Source organism: Symsagittifera roscoffensis, chromosome 5, assembly GCF_963678635.1.
Source record: "Symsagittifera roscoffensis chromosome 5, txSymRosc1.1, whole genome shotgun sequence".
Lineage (NCBI taxonomy): Eukaryota > Metazoa > Xenacoelomorpha > Acoela > Convolutidae > Symsagittifera > Symsagittifera roscoffensis.
Window position 1 is genome coordinate 30966325 of NC_087066.1, and position 19070 is coordinate 30985394.

At 36.2% G+C, this 19070-nt stretch overlaps 1 protein-coding gene across 1 annotated transcript in view; it reads right to left on the minus strand.

Annotated features, from left to right (window-relative positions):
• LOC134846697 (neurexin-1-like) overlaps nucleotides 1–19070 on the minus strand; it is a gene marked incomplete in the record, with an annotated part of 101327 nt that overhangs the window by 55271 nt on the left and 26986 nt on the right. The window contains 2 exon segments of the mRNA XM_063864082.1: nucleotides 6396–6647; nucleotides 12106–12350. Of these exon segments, the coding sequence (XP_063720152.1) occupies nucleotides 6396–6647; nucleotides 12106–12350 (497 nt within the window).

The following is a 19070-nucleotide window of genomic DNA, read 5'->3' on the forward strand; positions in this document are numbered from 1 at the left end:
ATTGTAATAAACCACCTGGAAAAGATACCTTTTCCATGCTGTTCTGTTAACTTATTAGGTTATGCTGATTCATATGATCGCCAGGAACAAGTAAGAGTACTTCTATCATAGGCGGGTTCCTAAAATGTATCTAGATCACCCAAATTGTTACTAATAGCAGAGTGATCAATCAGGAACGCGTCCCAATATATTTTGAACCAAAACTTCTTAGTTTCTCACCAAATCATTTGTGAAAATTCTCGCGCGACCATGTGAAGTTGGGAAAAAAATTTCAGTAAGTTATAATTTTGAGTAATAATAAATTACCCAATAACTCAATTGATGATTCCGTATTATTAAAATATATTTCAAATTTTCTTGAGATATGTGAAATGCATAAAATATCCACAATTTAGATTTCAACTAATTACAAGAGAAATTAGTGTAATTGCCTACTTAGGAGGGACTTGTCTATCATATTAGCTTTTTCAACGAATCTGTCAATCGTATTAGTTCGCAGTTTGGCTTTTCGCCGTTTTGATGCATTTTTTTCAATAGCTTGGCTGGCTGCTTTGGCAAGTAGTTCAAGGCTTTAGCATTTAAAAATCGTTTCCCCCCTTGATAATTTTTTAAATGCTTTAGATAGAAACTTTTTGTTTGGTTTTGATTTCAAAATGTTCGTTGCATTTTACTATTCCTTTTCTAGGTTGCCGTGATTTTTTTCTGACGGCCAATCTGTTTGATAAACTTCAAAAAAACAATTTAAGACAATGTTCATCTAATTTGCATTATGGAATAATGGGTTGAGAAAAAATGTCTCTGATCATGTTAGAACGGATTTTCATTCGAGTCGCAAGACCAATCTATGTGATTTTACTTTTTTTACAACTTTTTGTTTTTATAGTTTTCATTTTTTCCCTAGATTGCTTTGCTAACGACTTGATTTGATTATCACAGAAAATTAAGGTTTGCATCGTAATTTTGAAAGCTTCTAAATTGGGAACATCTTCCAACGTCTTTTTCCCAGTCAGACATTAATAACAACCTCTGTAATCTAATCTCTACCTTGTAATCTGTGATTAAACAATTTTAAGAAGCCCTGCTAGGTTTTATTCCTCACAAACTTTACTCTCTCATATCTAAACAAAAAGACCCCTTTTTTTGAAAGGACATGCTCCTTACAAGTAATGCTGCGCTCATATCCTGTAACTATGTCCTTGCTGTATTTGGCAAGAATCAGAGATCGTAATTCAGAGTAAATCAGACTAATTCTTACAAAACTTACACAGTTAACTGAAATAAATAAAAAGATTTTATATAACAAGCATTATGAACACTTTTTTAAATATGGGGTGCTAGAGCCAATTTTTTGTTCAACATTTTCCTAAACAATCTGATAAAGTTCAATGGAAAAGCTTTCAACTGGTTGACCAAAACTTTGACTTTAAATTTTAAAAAATCCAAAGAACTGATATTGTGCAATTGCCTTGCGAATCAACTGGAGAATAAAATACTCGAAGCGAAGAGTCAAATTTCAAAAATACGCTAAAACTAAGTTTTTGATGTCTTGCAACTTAAAATAGGTTGATTTCTGATAACAAATGACAAATAACAACTCATAAAAAAGTAACTTAACCGACCGCCATTTCTGAATTCATTTACTTATTTTTTAGTTGAAAAAGGAAAACTTTTGCACAAAAGTACGTAAATATCTTCTTGCAAAAAAGCCAAGTTCACGTCGATGCAATTAATAAGCGCACAATTGTTCATAGAGAAACTTAAAAAATATAATTTGTCTGAACAGTTTTAATCAATAAATTTCGGGCTTGGGAATGCTCGCAGCTTATAGGCAATTCAAAAGCCAAAAAATAAACAAAAAGATAAAATATATCTAAGAACACGTTAAAATATGTCGTAACACTCACAAAAACCGGCGAAAATTGTATCATTCGCACGAAATGTATGATAGAGCGTTCAATTTTTGCATTGATGAATCATTCATGCTGCAATGACATTTTAGCGAGGATCATTTATGTTTCAACTAAGAAACATGGATGCAAATTACACAGATGCTTCATTGATGATTCATGACTGAAACTTGGATGTCTACTTTTTTATTCATCCATGAACCATGGAGACAATACAGGTTGATGTTTATGTTATGAATCAAAAAAGAAGCAGAAACTGCTTTTTCACCTATGCATATTGGTTTTCCAGGCTAAAGGAAACAAATTTTCACACTATTCTGGCATAAAACTGAGTTTAGCAAAAAAATTGCTCGAAAAAATAATGCGCCAGATTTTTGTATTGCACAACAAAACATCTGCAAAATTTTCGAATCTAAGAACTCTGCGATATGATTGAGTGAACAATTAGAGAAAATTTTTACTTACATCTACATATTGTTTGTTAGTAACTTTTAGATAACTTTCCTATACATTCAAACAAAAACTCAATTACTACTATGATCAGGTTTCAGCCACTTTTTTACTTTTGTTTTTGTCAAAATTTTAATTTCACAGTCGCTTTTTTGCATAGAAGTGAGAGCGACATACATAAAACTGTATACAATCATGGCGCATCAATGTGCCACATATGTATCATCACTAGCTTGGAAATTGTAATAATTTTTAGTGTAAATTTAATGAACATAGTTAGAACACAATTAATTCTTGTATTATGACTGATATTTCTCCAAAAAAAAAACCCTGCAATCAAATGGTAACACTCCTAAACTACAATGCAACTTCAAACGGGGATATCAATTCAATAAACTTTTTCATTCAAGAGAACGGAAAATTTCTCCCAACTCCTCGCTGTCCGACGCATTGACCACTATGCACCAGATGCTGTCGTTGGACAAGGAGTCGTTAAACAAGTGTCGGTCTGCTTTTGTATCTTGGTATTCGATGCTACGTCCTCTGAATCAGTGTCTGGCCTGTCGTTGTCGATGTAGTTTAAATGACCTCTGGTCCCCTTTTGAAAAGATTTTTTTTGTCTTAGGACTTTATTGAAATAAATCGACATATCGTGCGAAAAAGTTTTTCCCCGGCAATTGCTGCAGGATTTTACCACTGCCAAACAAGACGCTCTGAGGTTTGATGACCACTGCAAGCCGCAGCCGCTGCAGGGGTTGGTTACCTCTGAATGTTGGGCAACTGGATGACGACTTGTGATTTATTTGATTCGGATTATGATTACGTTTACTTTCAATGAACGCTATAACTCGACCTTCGTGTAAAAACGTTCCCGATTGAAGTCAATTTTTGTCCTGGATTTTCAGCCAATTTGTTTCTCGTTTTTCCAGATTGATCGCCAATTACAACCAATTATCAGATCTAGTGTCTCCCTTGATAATTTTTCCTAAATGTCGCTGTTGACGAGGTTCAAAGTGAAAATTTTCCTGAGCCATTGGTCTTGCGATGTGCTTAAATTGCATACATCTGCTATGTTCATAAAATAACTTGAAATGATTTGCAAGATTCATTTTTCGTTTTGTTTTTGAAAGTTACATTAATACATCGAATGCCATATTGTGTTGGGATTTGAAAATGTCCTTCAACATTTTCCATAGACTCTAAGTCGTTACTCTCTGTTTGGTTATTTCTACATTCCTATGCTTGCTCTGTAGTTTTGTTCTTCCTTCCTAATCAAGCGAGAGTAAGACGTGGAATTTTACTATTCTGTGCACTATATCCCACGGAGTGTTGTTAATTGTTACCCCTATGGCCTTAATTGGTTTGTCTGGGCATACCAGATCCGTTGGTTTTTCCCGTTTTAGCTCCTCGAGATCCACGTTCGTTTTACTGATCATTGCCATTGCCGTTTCGATTTCTCCCATTTCACTGGTGGGTCCAGTTCAGACCACGTTGCTAGAACGCGTATATGCTGAGCGGGGTTTTCTCTTTTGCTGGCTGCGCCACGTGGTAATGAATTTAAAGAGTTAATCCTAATAACAGATCTCTAGGATATATGTTGCCATTCTTTATATTAAACTTGCTTGTCGGATAAGGAACCAGTAATCGAAACTCATTTCAGGAAAGAATGTTGCGGCGATGGACATACCAATCTCTAACGGCATTTACGATCTGGGTTGAATGACAAAGAACTAAAAAGAAGTGTGAAAGCACTTTGATCAATACCAGCTAGTTTCGCCTCGACGCATTAGGTTGGTTAGCACGGATGAATGACTTCAGATTACTGCAGACAACGATGAGTCAGGGCCATCCAGATAGCTGACTACTTTCATATAAGTTGCCTTATCCAGTTAGTGAAGTACTTCACAGTGTTTGTCGAATTTTTGATTTTTGCATTTGTATCGATATGGTCCTCAAATTGTGAAAATAGGTAACTTTTCAATTAAAGTTATGGCTCAGTTCAGTTTTGTAAAAGTTGGTTCATTTTCTCGCTACTTTGACTGCTAAAACTTGGCATAACTTTGGGTTTTGCTATGTCAAATAATTAGTTGACGGAAGCTTGCCGGATTGAGCTTTGATGATAATCATTAGATTTTGACTGCCGTGAATTACCTCACCACCACCGTACCTGAAAGTGCTAAGTGAAAATGGTCATGATATTAAAAGCTTGGTTGTCTTTACCATATTTTGACCACCCAGCAAAATAAAGCCACCCCCACCCTGCAAAGGTAAAATCACAGTGTATGGTATATAACTTTTTTACTAGGATTGGAGGCTTGATGGTCATAATGGGAACTACCAAAGCTCGGTGTAGTAAGCATTCAGTGAATTTATGATAATCTGAGTATCGCCCTTTGAAATCAATAATCCATTGCATTAATTTTCAATGACTTATCTATGATTAAGTGTTTGTGTTTCAGCGCTGGAAACCTTTATTGGGTACTGTTAAATCAGCGATGATTAGCGCTGCCAGATCACCGGGTTTGATAAAATATTGGAAGATATCATAACTCGTGTTCATGTTTTGTAAGCCGAGTTTGAAAGCAAAATGTTTTTCATAATCTATTTGTTTCTTTGTTATTTTTTGGTTCGCTTCCTTGTAAAAAATTTTTAAACCTAATTGCCCGAACATATGCCATTGCAAATTTTCCTTTTTTCTATGGCAACTTATCTCACAAGGTACTCTTTTTTGTTGAGAAAGATCTTTTGCGTTTTAATTTTTAATTCCCTGTCTCTTATATCAATTTTTAAATTGAAGGATTAAATTTTAATCAGTTTCAGGGGGGTTGCTAAATCAGACAATAAATTACGCCATTTGGTCTCCTCATTCAAAAAGCATTGAAAATGGAACTCCTACTCTGCGTCGGTTGATAGAACTTTGGTAACTTTTGGTAGAATTTTGTTTATTCTAATTTGAAATCTCATTGGTCAACCAAATATATTTTGTGCAAAACAAGTTGATAAATTCTGAGCGAAAATGAAGTTTTATAGTTCAAATCAACAATTAGTTCTGCATTTTATAAAAACGATCTAATTGATGATTGATTAGTCTAACTAAAATTGGCCAGTTTGAGCCCATTTTTTTCCTAATTGGCACAACTGGTAAAAAGTGGTAAAATTAGTTCCGCGCTATTTTGCAGTTTTTTCTAGTAGCAGCTCTACAAAGGAAGATAACGATGCAATTATCCTTGTAAGTGTATTTAGGTTCTGCATGCTGCATATTTCTTCCAATTATGTATTGACTTGAAATCACCAGCGGATTTAGGGTGGGGCGGACGCCCACCCCCCTCAGGAATTCGACCCCCTGCCTACCCAAAGGGTCTCCTCTTTGTAGTATTTTGAGATATCCATTTTTGGCTGACTGACGCTTAAATTTTTCTCAAGGTGCCTTTGGCGTCAAAACATATTAATTTTGAGGGGGGAGCGCGCGCCGAAAAAACGCAATTTTTTGGTCCAAAATTTGGCAAAAAGTGCCTAAAAATGGTTTTTTTTTCAGAAATTCACTTGCAGCGCAAAACATTTGGTTAAAACAGGGTTTTTATAGTGATTTGAAAGAGTTCAGAAAATCAAATTTGTCAATAAAAAAAGGTCGACAAAATTTTTAATTTTTTTTTGAAAATCCGCCCCTCCCCTCGAGAAAATCCTAGATCCACCAATGCTTGAAATATTGATATTGACGATGAATTATGGTACATAAAGTGCATTAAGACACAAAAATTGAGAGATTGAACGACAGTATTTTTTTGCATTGATCTGCTTACCTTCCTGACAACGGTCTTCGTCAAACGTGGGATTATACTTGCAGAAAAACCTTTTTCAAGTCTCCTCATTAACTACTGAACACTTCGATATCGATAATCAATCGATGATTATGATTATCAGTTTTAATTTGTGCATAAAATTGTGGTGTATGAAATTGCCAAAATTAATAAGAGCTACAAGAACAAATAAGCCAATAAATAAAATCAATGAAGGGTTATTCAAATTGAAAAAGCCCACCTTTTTGACACCACTCTCCGTCGTAAGTGGGGTTGCACTTGCAGAAGAATCTGTTCCAGCCCTCGTAGCACACCCCATTGCCCATGGAGCAACTCAAGTGGTCTCTCTGACACTGCAGCCCCTGTTGCACACAGCCCCACCCCGCATTCGTGGGTGTGTCTCGGGGGGTCTGCAGGAGAGAGAAGGGGTCGATCGGCTGGCTGTTGATGGCGATTGACTTCACACAGCCGACAAATGGCAGCCTCCGTGATACTAAACAGATTCAACAGAATCAAAAGAACATCAAAGTAGCTATTGAAAATTATAATTTGTTTCATAGTAGTTCCGGTTACTGGAAGTCGGGAAAATCTTTGTCTTCTGGAGATTTTTCTCTCAATTTTTTCTCACGCCAAATCAGTTACCACAAGTAATTATCAGAGTGGGTCGTATGATAAGTCATATAAAAGTGTTTTTGGCCATGATTCGACTTATCAATTTTCAAACAGTTTGTGTCGAGAAAAGTGGTTTTTGAGGTTTTGCTTTTGTCTAATTTCGAGCGAGTAAATCAAGCGAGCAATTTTTGTTTTATGCAAATCGGCTATCTAAGCATTGAAAAACGTAGTTTAATCTAATTGAAAAACAATGATTGAAGATTTATGTCGCAATTCTTTAAAAAAAACTGTAGCCATGTAAAGCCAATGTAAATGTTTAAGCGTTCTCCAAAGGTCCTCTTCCTACATTTGATGTGATGTGGGCGTGGGGTATTCGACGAATCTGGGGATTAGTTTTCAGAGAAGCCGTCAAAGTTATAAAAACCATTGAAGTTTACATATTTTAATCTTTTTAAGAACCTTTTTGATTTGAAAACAATACGTTCAACTTCTCGCTGTTGAGTGTATAAAACATTGCAAAAGACTCCGAAATGCAATTTCGGATGAGTGGAAAAACTTTTCAAGACATTCAATTGTGCGTAACAAAATCTCAAATCAGAAAAATAAAACAGTGTTACAGCGACAAAAATTGATGAAATTTATTCTCTATTATCAAATCAATTATTTCACATAACATTGTTTGATGGTGGTAATTTTAGCAGAAACTTTATTGATCAATCAAAAAGATCTTTCTAAAAATTGAAAAAAGCATGAGAATCTGTTTAAATGACATTGATTTGTTGAGTATATTGAAAATATATGTTCTTGAATGTAACCGTACTGACAAGAAATAGATTGCTTGATAACGTGGCAGAGACCCAAATAAAATCGACTCAATTCGATTTAAAACCAATTTGGTTTGATAAAAAATTGTATTTTGAAAATCAACTTCAGTCGATTGTCAATTGATTTGAAATCATTTAGGCAACTTTTTTGATTTTCTTTTCATGCGGTTTTAGTATCAACAAAATTGTTTAAAATTGATGTAAATCAAGTTTTAACCATTTTTTTTGGGTATTGATTTTTTAAAAATTTTATACATTTATTATCAGGTTCAATAGATTATCCAGTCATAGAAAAATTTGGAAACACAATTTTAAGGTACGCTTTTCAATTGATTTTTTGTGTTAATGTTTGGCCTGAAAATGAACTACGAGCAAAATTAATATGAATTTTTTGTGCTCAGAACTCAATTTTTTAATTTCGATTTCTCAATACTATGTCATAAAATGACGCTAAGAGGGCCATAATGAAAATGACATTTTAAAAAATTTTGCAAATATTTTTTTTCCATTATCGCGGGAACCCATTATCCATTATATTTACGAAAACAAAGACGGCTTGCTTTAAGCTAACTAGTTTGCGGTAAAAAAATCTCTTGGAGTAATTCTTTCTCTTTGTAGCTCCGTGGAATTTTTTATTCAGCAGAGAAATTTCCTCAAAATATGAAAAAAAAAAATTGATTTTGATGGATTTTGATGGATTTCACCGTTTGAAAAAATTGTTCAAATCATATCAAATTATTTCTGTAGGCAGAGAAATTGATTTTGGTTGTACCCAAAGGCCAATTTAAGATCATTCTAAATCAGTTTAAGTATCTAAATGGGCCAACGAAAATCGATTGTCAGTGCTGGTATAGCTGCTGCTTGACGGCTAATTTCTGGAACAAAAACTGATAAATTACAATCGTATCAACGTCCACTATTCAAACTACAAAACTACAGTTTTGAAAATTTCACCTTTTTTTCTTTTTTTTTCTCAGTATTTAGGATCTGAATTATCCAATAGTATATAGTTAGCTGCAGAAAACACAAACAGAAAAATCTGTTTAAACTGGTTTGTTAGGCAATGAAAACCAGTACCGAACGTCTGCGCTCAAATCTTCTTTTGAAGCCGTCTTGTTGATTTATCTGCAGGGGTTTTATTTTGCCTCGTAGTTAGTGAGAATACCGCCATTGAAAATGATCACAGTCAGACAAGGAAACCTCCCTTCAAAATATGAAGGCAGTTTTAAAAATCTGCTAATATGGCGGAGAGCTAGAAAATAAGTTCTCTTAAAAGTATACACAGTTATTAGTACGTTGGAAAGTTGAAAAAAAATGATAGTGCTCCTGGGCGAACATAATTTTTTACAATAGCTGACATAAACAAAGTTCTCAAGACATCTCATTTAAAAAAAGGCTTCAACTGTGCAGAACTAAATCTTAACTAAACGGTAGAATGGATGCCAGCACAAAATTATTCAGTCTGTTTGTATCAGAGCAAGGCACTGATGTTTTGACAGTCCTGTAGAGTATTTGAAATTTGCTTAAGCAAGTTTTGATACTATTTTTAAAAAGAGCGATTTTTTTTCAAAATTTTCGCTACGTAGACTAAAAACATATTTATATCGCAATCTATTTACACATAATGTAAGTCAAAATCGCGTCTGAAATCAACAAGACTGCTCGTATATCAGGGCACAGCCCTGAATGTTCCGATTGTCCCTTAATTCATATCGAATTGTTTTTGGGAAAAAAAAAATGAAAACCTATAATTTTTGGAAATTTCAAAATGTAACAAGACTGCTCGTATCAGGGCGAAGCCCTGAATGTTCCGACTGCCTTTTAAGGTCTATGGAGCATTGATAACATGAAATTTTCAATGTAATAAAAAAAACAAAAAAAAATTTTTGAAAAAATTTGAGATTTTTTAAAAAAAACATCCCCCCACACGTCATATTAAGTTTAAAGTGGTAGATTTTGCGGCTATTAACAAATCAATTATGGCATATAAGCTTCCTTGAACCAAATTGGAACAATTTCTAAGACGGATTAAATCTCGCTTACGCGTTAATAGCGCGAAATTTATCGCGCGTTAATTGTCCCAAATTGACCAAAATGGCAATCTTTAAACCCCCATAACTTTACGAAAAATGATCACAGGTGAAATAATTTTTCAAATTCAAGCTCAGGACAACAATACCTTTCGAATTATATAAAAAAAAATCCGTCAAAAATGGCTAGTTAAAAAGTCGAAATTTGTCTGAAGAAAAAAAAAACCCACCCCGAGCACAAATATTCCGTTACTTTCGTATCGAAAGTCGGAACAAAAACTTGAGTCGTACAAAATTAATACGACCGATTAGCTAGCCTCAACTTAATTTGGAACGATTTTGTTGTGCAAGATAATTCGCAGAGCATAATAATTCGTGTTATGCTTTCAGTTTTAATAATAAATTTTTCAAAGCGCCTATAATTTAGTCCAGAACATGGCAAATTTGGCAATTTTCAAACCCCCAAAACTTTACAAAAATAATCGGAGATAAAATATCTTTTTACATTTGAACTCAGGAAGTCAATACCTTCAATGGGGTATAAAAAATTTTTGTCAAAAACTATTATTTCGATCGGCGAAAATTGACTGAATAAAAAAAAACCACACCGAGCATAAATCTTCCGTTTTCTTCGAAAGGCGGAACAATAATAGGAATAAATTTTGAGCAGGACTGACTCTGAGCATTTGCTACGCGCTTAATAAAAAATGGAATTTCCCTAAAATCTTATTATTCCAAGCTGCTTCAAATAATTCATAGCGATCAAGTATTGGAAAAAATCAAAATAACGCCAAAAATGCCAATGAAGACAAAACTTATGGAATTTTTTTTTAAATCTAAGTTTTTTCCGCGAGTGATTAGTTTAAAAGAATGGATTAATTTGTCCACATTTTTGAGTTCCAGTTTTTGAACAAAAATGACCAATTGTTTGAGCTAAAGATGTTTTTTTCCAGGCTTCTCGTTTCTTAAATGGTCTTTTCCGATTAAGTTTTTGTTGTTTATCATCTGGAACATTTTGAAAACGTGGTCTCAAATTCCAAAAAACATTTTTAGGCGCAACTTCTTTCGTGCTTTTAACTCGTGAGCCGCATTTGAACCATGGTTACAAATTGTTCCAAATTGAATAGAGGCAAGCTATTTGTTCTAATTGACATGAACCTGTAGGCTTATTAAACCACTTTGTAATTTCAAAAACGTGGGGTGGCGGGATGGCGTTGTCCAGATACAAGCTGTCTCATGTTTAAAACTATTCAACTTTTGTAAACTGATACCTATTGCAGGTGCACAACGGTTTTGTAATTACTTAAACTAAAAGAAGCGCATCCCATCTCAAATGTCTTAGTTTTTTGCTCATACTACAATTAAAATTTGATTTAAAAAAAACTTCCACGAAAACTGATCAATGCTTAGCTTAATTTTCAATTAAAAAATCTGGATAATGTAGACCAAACGAATTCATGGTATAGTAATTTTTAGCAATTGTGGACAAAAACAGAACTACTTTGTCCAGCGAGCAAAGTTTTGGTAACACTCTGATCAGGGGCGGATCTAGTATTTTCTTGAGGGGGGGGGGGGGGCGGATTTTCGAAAAGTTTTGACAAAAAAAATCGCGTTTTTTTGGCGCGCGCTCCCCCTCAAAGTTAGTATATATTATCGCCGAAGGCGCCTTTAGAAAAATTTTAGGGTCGGTCGGCCAAAAATGGATTTCTTAACAAGTACCAAACGGGGGACCCTTTGGGTTGGCAGGGGTTCGAATCCCTGAAAGAGAGGGCGTCCGCTCTCCCCCCCCCCCCCCCCTAAATTCGCCCCTGACTCTGATGGTATAAAGTGATGCTAATTTTGAAGAAAACTTAAGAGTCCTCCTATGTTGTCTTATATTTTATGGTCTTCCGATTTTAGACTAATGGAATCCCTTGAGACCTGACTAGTCGAGTAGCATTTGAACTAGTCGGGTCGCTTATGGCAATGCGGGTGGGTTGAGAATGCGCTTCTGGCGTTCGCTGCGATTGCTGATTCCCACTAATGTTTTTAATATAAATAATTAATAGGAATTGGATTAGGCGGCCGGCTCGTTTTGAGGGAGAAAATAGACCCAAAAAAGCAAAGTATTTATCTTTTAATTTTGCAAAAGATCATGAAAAGTTAATGAGGTAACAAAAAAGTAGCATAAGCTTTTAGCCTGACTTTTAAAAGTTGCACTACTTTGCTCAGGCTCCTTTTTAGGTGTACATTGGTTGCAGGCAAAAATAGTAAAACTTTCCTTAATGTCCTTTATATCATTAACAAAGTGAAACACAAGTAAAAAAAAGTTTGAAGTTGGTCAAGGTACTAACCATGCATCCTGATATCAAAAAGAAAAAACAAACTACTTAAAGGAAACCAAAATATGCTCAAATTATTTCGAGCGGCTGGCAATGTAACTGGAATAATCAGTTTCTAATTTCTCACTTAAGTTTGAGTAATTCAAAATTGTTAGTTAGCTTACCAGAGTAAAGCTCCTGTGGAAACCGCTCCTCATTCTGCAGTGGATCTGGGACAGTCAAAGTGCCTCCGAGGTACAGCAGACCCCCAGTCTTCAGGATGCCAGATAGATCTTTGTCAAAAGACCCTGTGGTACTGAATGTATCCAGTCCCTCGACGGTCTCGTCTATGCGGGTGACATTCACAGAGAACTGGACACCGTCTCTAACATAAGTGACCCGGCGCCAGTTTCCGTCCGATGATCGAGTTCTGATTAAACAAGAAAAGTTCATTTTATAGTTAATGTCAAATTGTCAGCAATACCCTTCTCAGTCAACGAATCTGTTTGAAGTTAATTAACCTAAAATTGCTCATTTTGACGTCAGATTTTAGTTTTGCAATGAATTCCACACGTAAAAACTGTTTGCAAAAAGTTGATTTATCTAAAATGCTTCAGTTTTGCCCTATTAAATTGCCCAAGGTCATCAAAATTACCAAAATTTTGGCATTAACTACTATAGTTTTTAACAAATTTATCGGACAACGTATTAAATTTCTGAAATCATTCCCACCTTCAAATTTTAACTAAATTGAAATACTTCTTTGAAATTTCGAGTTTTTGTCAGTATTTTTGTCGGCACAAATTACAATGCAAATTGTTGTAATAAGATGAAATATGATATCAAAATGAGCAGTTCTAGGTTAATTAATTTCATTTAGATATTTTGACCGAAAAGATATTGCAAACAATTTGTCATTAACAACAGCGCTGATTTAAATTATAAATTATCCGGACAAAAAACATAAAACTTTAAACTTCAACAGCGTCTTTCTCTAATTTAGCTGACTGTATGTGAAAAAGGATAAAAACAAAACTTGCTTAGAATATTTAGCAAAACTGTTATGGCACAAACTGTTTTGCGAAATCCGGGCCCAAAATTTTATCCCAAAATCGGATGATTTTAGACTTTTTCAGTCAATTAAAAATTGCACCAAAACTACGAAATCCATTACTGTCAAGGTTATATCAAAGTGATCCTCATAAGTGGCCCAACAAAAATTAATAAGAGTATAGTCTCCAAGAGTATGTCTCATTTTTAAAAATTTTAAAAATTATTTCGCTCATTTTTCCGAAGCTTTACTCTCCTTAAAATTTTAGGGCCAAGTAAGAGGCTCACTTTGATATAATTTTGACAGTAACTGATTTCGAAGTTTTGGTGTAACTTATAATTGACTTAAAAAAATTAAACATCCCGGTTTTGGGGGAAAATTTTGGGCTCTAATTTTGCAAAACAAATTGCACTATAATAATTCTGCTAGTTTTGTCCTCCCTCATTTTTTCTAATCTTAACTCAATTTGAGAACAACGCCATTAAAGCTTCAAGTATTATGCGTTTTGTCGTGATAATTAAAATCAGCACTCTATAAAGAATGCCAAATTAATGGCAAAAACAGCTGAAGCTGCTCAAGGTGGCCTTGAGCAGCTTCAGCTGTCAAAAACAAAGCTTTTAAAATGACCAGATTTTTGACAAAAAAAAATTTCAGACGTTAAAATGAACGTTTTAGGTTAATTAACTTTGTTAAACTCGCCGCTGAAAAACATTTTGCCAACAATAATTTGACACTTACTATATTTTTTGCTATAATTAACCATTGCACCACTTTTCTATTTTTCTACTTTTCAAATGAGAGTGTTTATCAAATTTTCATTTATGGTTGTTACAAAAATTTAACCAACTATTTTTAATAGTGTCATACCGCTACTGCAGTAGCAGTATTTATATACGTATGTACAGCTAACCTTTGGTGCTTAATCATTACTGTATGGTATGCTCAAGGTCATACGTGAGTGATGACACTGAGATTAAGCGAGAGATCAGAGTTCGTAACATTGATCTAACTCTCAGTACAACAACAAAACAAAAGAATACGAAAACCTAAATTCAATAGAAAAATAAAGTATTGAATTACAACTTGTTTTCAACTGATATCGCAACGCATATCACATGGCGCAGCCAGCAGGATTCGCAGCTCAAGACAATAGAACGGACTTGGGAATTCCGTTATTTTGGGCGTCAGCAAATCAAGACCCTCCGTGGCAATTCAAAATCTGGTTCGAACAATTTCTCACGGCGGTTACGGTTAAAGAAAATGTGAACCCAGAGATTATTTTGGAAGAACCAAAAGACATATTAGAGGAACCACCACCACGCCCTGAAACACCCAGAGACGGGGAGAATGAAGATGCGAGGAACGCTAGGATTCTTAGAGATAAGCTAGCAATGGATAGAGTAGTATTGGAGAACGAAGAGAGAAGGACAAGAGGACCACGAGTCGGACACAATGTCTTCTACAACGAAGTACAAAAGAAATTGGTGTCCAGATTATTTTTGTCTTTGGGTACAGAGGGAAAAAAAAGATTCCTGCAAAAGAACCCGCATGCTGAAATATCGAAAATGACGTTCAGGGAAATAACAGATTTGGCAGAAGTCTCGTTTCAAAAGGTAAAATGTGTAACATACGAAAGATACAAGTTATTTACGAGAATGCAAGAATCGGGAAAATCTCTGGAATCATTTCACGCGGCGCTAACTGCACAAGCAGCCCGATCAGAACTGGGAGCATTGGAAAATGAAATAGTCCGAGACCTGTTCATTTCAAAAATGAAAAACATGACCTTGCAGGACACGTTGACATTCGAGACTCTAGACCCGGAGGAGGTTCTGAAAAGGGCTATAAAATTCGAATATAGCAAGTTAACCACAATGGCGTTTCAAAAGACTAAGGCTGCGGCTACAGGGGGATCAAGTAACAATTACATCTCGGGTGTGAGAATAAAACAAGAACCTGTAATGGCAGTTAGAAATTTGGCGGGGACAAACAAAACTCCAAATAGAAGGGAATCGCATAAAAGACAAAACAATAACAAGAATCAAAACACGAAAACAAAACCATGTAATAGATGTGGAAGGACGTTTGAACAGGGACACCTGAAAAATTGTCCAGCGATGGTGAAAACCTGTAAACACTGTGGCAAACCCAATCATTTCGCTAAAATGTGCAGATCTCAACAAGTAAGTGAAGTTGCAGAAGACTCGGAAGGATCGGTAGAGGAATGCGATCAGATAAGTGAAGGTGTTGGGTCATGTAGCGAATTTGAAGTTATGTCGATACAAACCTATCAACCGGAAAACGAGAAAGTTTCAAAATATGTGAAAGACCGAATCAACGAAATGAGGGACAAAACAAACGGAAAAATGGTGCGAGTTCAGAAAATAGATTCGATCCGCGATCCAACATTGAATCGTGTAAAATCACTAAAGGCCATGGTACGAATAGATAACCAGATAATTCAATTAACAGTGGACACTGGAAGTCCAGTTTCATTTCTCAACTGAGTGACAACAAAGGAAATTATGGATAAATCAAACAAAGTAAGATTCATACCGTCCGATAAACTGAATTTACAAGCCAAATTCGTGGACTACAACAAACAACCGATCAGTATACTGGGAGCCCTAAAAACCAATCTGAGGTCAGCGGGCTGGGAAGTAAAGGGCGCCACCTTTCTGGTATCAGAACGAAAAACTAGATGTATCATGGGACTAGATCTGCAAGGACAAGTGGGAATAGTGACTACACAAAAACCAGCGCCCAAGGAACTCACCAGGTTTGACGTGCTCATGTGCGAGCAGTCAGAAGATTGGAAAGAAAAATTTTTCACTCAATTTAAAAACCTATTTGAAAGACAAGGCATTTCGAAAAATCACATTGTCAGTTCAAAATTTAAATATCCATTATGTCCGATCCAAGAAAAGGGGAGAAGAATCCCAATTCACATACAAGATAAAGTCGAAAAAGAAATCGAGAAGTTGTTGACAGAAGGTCATATAACAAAACTTGATAAATGTACAAGTGATTGCTTTATCGCTCCGATTGTGATAACAGTAAAGAAGGACGACTCAATAAAATTGGCAATGGATGCAAAACCAATCAATAGACAATTGTTCAAAAACAAATACCAAATGCCAAATGTAGATGAACTCATTGATGGTGTAAGCCAGATTGTAACTGAAAACAAAAAGGGTACGCTATATTTTTCGGTGTTCGATTTGAAATATGCGTACAGTCAATTAAAATTGGCTGCAGATACAGCTAGACAATGCAACTTCAACATTGTTGGTGGAAAAGCAACTGGAACCTACAGATTCTTGACAGGGTTCTATGGTTTAGCAGATATGCCAGCTGAATTTCAAAAGGCTATGGACAGAACCATCAACCACGCTAAAAACACGTTCTGTTTTCTGGATGACATACTTATTGTGTCAAAGGGAAGTGAAATTGAACATGCAAATTTGGTAGAAGCAGTATTAAAAAAATTGGATGCGGAAAATTTGGCGTTGAAATTATCAAAATGCGAATTTTTCAAACAAGAAGTGAATTGGTTGGGTCATCATCTCTCAGGGGCAGGCGTTAAACCAAAAATCACTAAAACGGAAGCAGTAGTAAATTTAAACCCGCTAAAATCGCTTAAACAGCTAAGGTCATTCCTGGGAAGCATAAATCACTTAGCTAAATTTATACCCAACGCAGCAAGTCTGACTGAAAAATTAAGACCACTTCTAAAAGAAGAGAATCAAAAGAAAAAACTAAAAAACATGAAACTCCCGGTGAAAAAGTTTGAGGGGAGGGAGGAACACACCGTAGTGTTTAATGCTATAAAAGAAGCTGTGGCAGGTATAACAAAAGTACATTATTACGATGCGACTCGAGAAACACGAGTTAAATTCGATGCTAGCCATGATGGGTTAGGGGCTACTTTAGAACAACAAAATGATGAAGGCCTGTGGGTCCCAATTTCATTCGCATCCCGATACCTAAATGCCCAAGAAAAAAAATAATCAACAAATGAATTGGAGTTATTGGCAGTTGTTTGGGCAGTAGATAGATATAAACACTACCTCCTGGGGACAACATTTATCATTGCAACTGACCATAAAGCGCTTACAACAGCATTGGATGACAACAAATCAAACAAGACCTACCAATCACGTTTAACCCGGTGGGTTGACCGGTTACTGCCATATCAGTTCAAAATAGTTCACATTCCGGGGAGGGACATGGGCATAGTTGATTATTTATCGCGTGATCCCTTCAATGATCCCTGGCCCGAATCAGAATTAGACGAAAAGTTTGTAGTAGCGACAAAAAACTCCATTCATGAAGCGTTCGACTGCTGGAACAGTAGGCTTAAAGAAATTGGGTCGCTCAACCGGAACGAAAACGTTCTAGAATGTTCTACAAGGAATGCTAAGAAACAGTCATCAAGTAATGGTTGCTATAGCAACCAAAACGGTCAAAACCGAACAAAGTTCGACCGGAACGAGAGAAAACAGTTTTCACGACTGCAAAAACAGCAAAACCCAACAGTTCAACATAAGCAAATCACTTTTTCGTCAAATCAACCCAACAAACAGTCAGTCTTAAATAAATTCAAAATCATAAAACAACCAGTACCGGAAATTAAAAAAAAAACAGACTCAAAGATCGAGATGTCAGGAAACGGAAACAGATCATACGACTGGTGGTCGAGCTCACCACAAGAATGGCGGAAGGAGGAGCGCGAGGAGAGTCTAATGGACCCAAAGTGGAACCGCTCACTATCCAACACAAATGAACTTTCGGAAGAGGAGGAGATCACAGAGACAGTTCAGCGTACAAGAAAAATAATTCGAGGGGGCCGGAAAAACAGAGATAGCTCCGACAGTGAAACACGACATGCATCACGGGTGAAATGGCAGCTGGAACCGGATCAACAAAGAGAAGCGGATCAAAGACTACTCTCATTCTGGCAGCTAATAGGCGGAGAAGACAATGTTCAGGAAAATAGAGAACTGGTGGCACACACCCAAGAATTCAGTGACAGCTCGGAACACAAATCAAGTTCAGCAGTGACTAAACCGATCGCATCGGCGGAACGGAAACTCAGTGAGGTGCAAGTAATAGAGATGGACCTGACAACCACAGAAGAGGTGGAGAGTGAGGAGGAAGTGTGCTCAATAGAACCGCCAAAGGGACTGGGAAAAACGAAACTGCAAAAGCAGCATCAAGTAGAGACCTTGGACAATCTAGCAAAACTGTTCGACAAAAGTTTACTAGCAGAATTGACCACAGAAGACACGTGGATGGACCGCCTCAGACGAGTGATCGAAAGAGGGGACAAACAAGGATTTGAATTGATGGGACCTTATACAAATCCGTTGTGGTCACAGATGGCAGTTCAGGACGACTGCATGTTGGTGAATAACCGGCTAGCAGTTCCAGTACAACTAAGACAAGCTGTCCTGAAACGAATACATCGAGGGCATCCAGGCCAGGAGGCTATGTTGGGAGCAGCGCAATATCTGTGGTGGCCTCATATGAATAAGGACATCGTGAATTTGGCAGAGGAGTGCCGTAGCTGTACCAGATATGGTAAGAATGTAAAATACCTTGTTTCAAAAAATTCGTCAAAACCACTGCCACTGCTCACGCAGCCGGGACAGGAGGTACAATTAGACTACGCGAAGCCTATAGAAAATCAAAAAGGAAAAAAAATCTACCTTTTAGTAGCTATAGATCGATTCTCAAATTTCCCATCAGTGAAGGTTACGAAATCCACAAGTGGAAAATGCACAGTAAAATTCTTGAGATCATATATCGACACACATGGAGTCCCTGAATCAATTCGTTCGGACCAATTTTCAGGCTTTAAGGGGAAAACGCTAAAAAAAATTCTGTTCGGAACTCAATATCGAGCAAAAATTTTGTCCGGTGGGGGACCACAGAGGTTGTGGTTTGGTCGAACGTACAATCCAAACTATAAAAAGAAGACTGGGAGTGATGATGCTCGAAGAAAATAATAAATCAATCAAATTATGTCTCAGCACTATAATGAGAGATTTACGGTGGAACAAGCGGAAAACAATTCAAGTATCCCCGTTTCAAGCA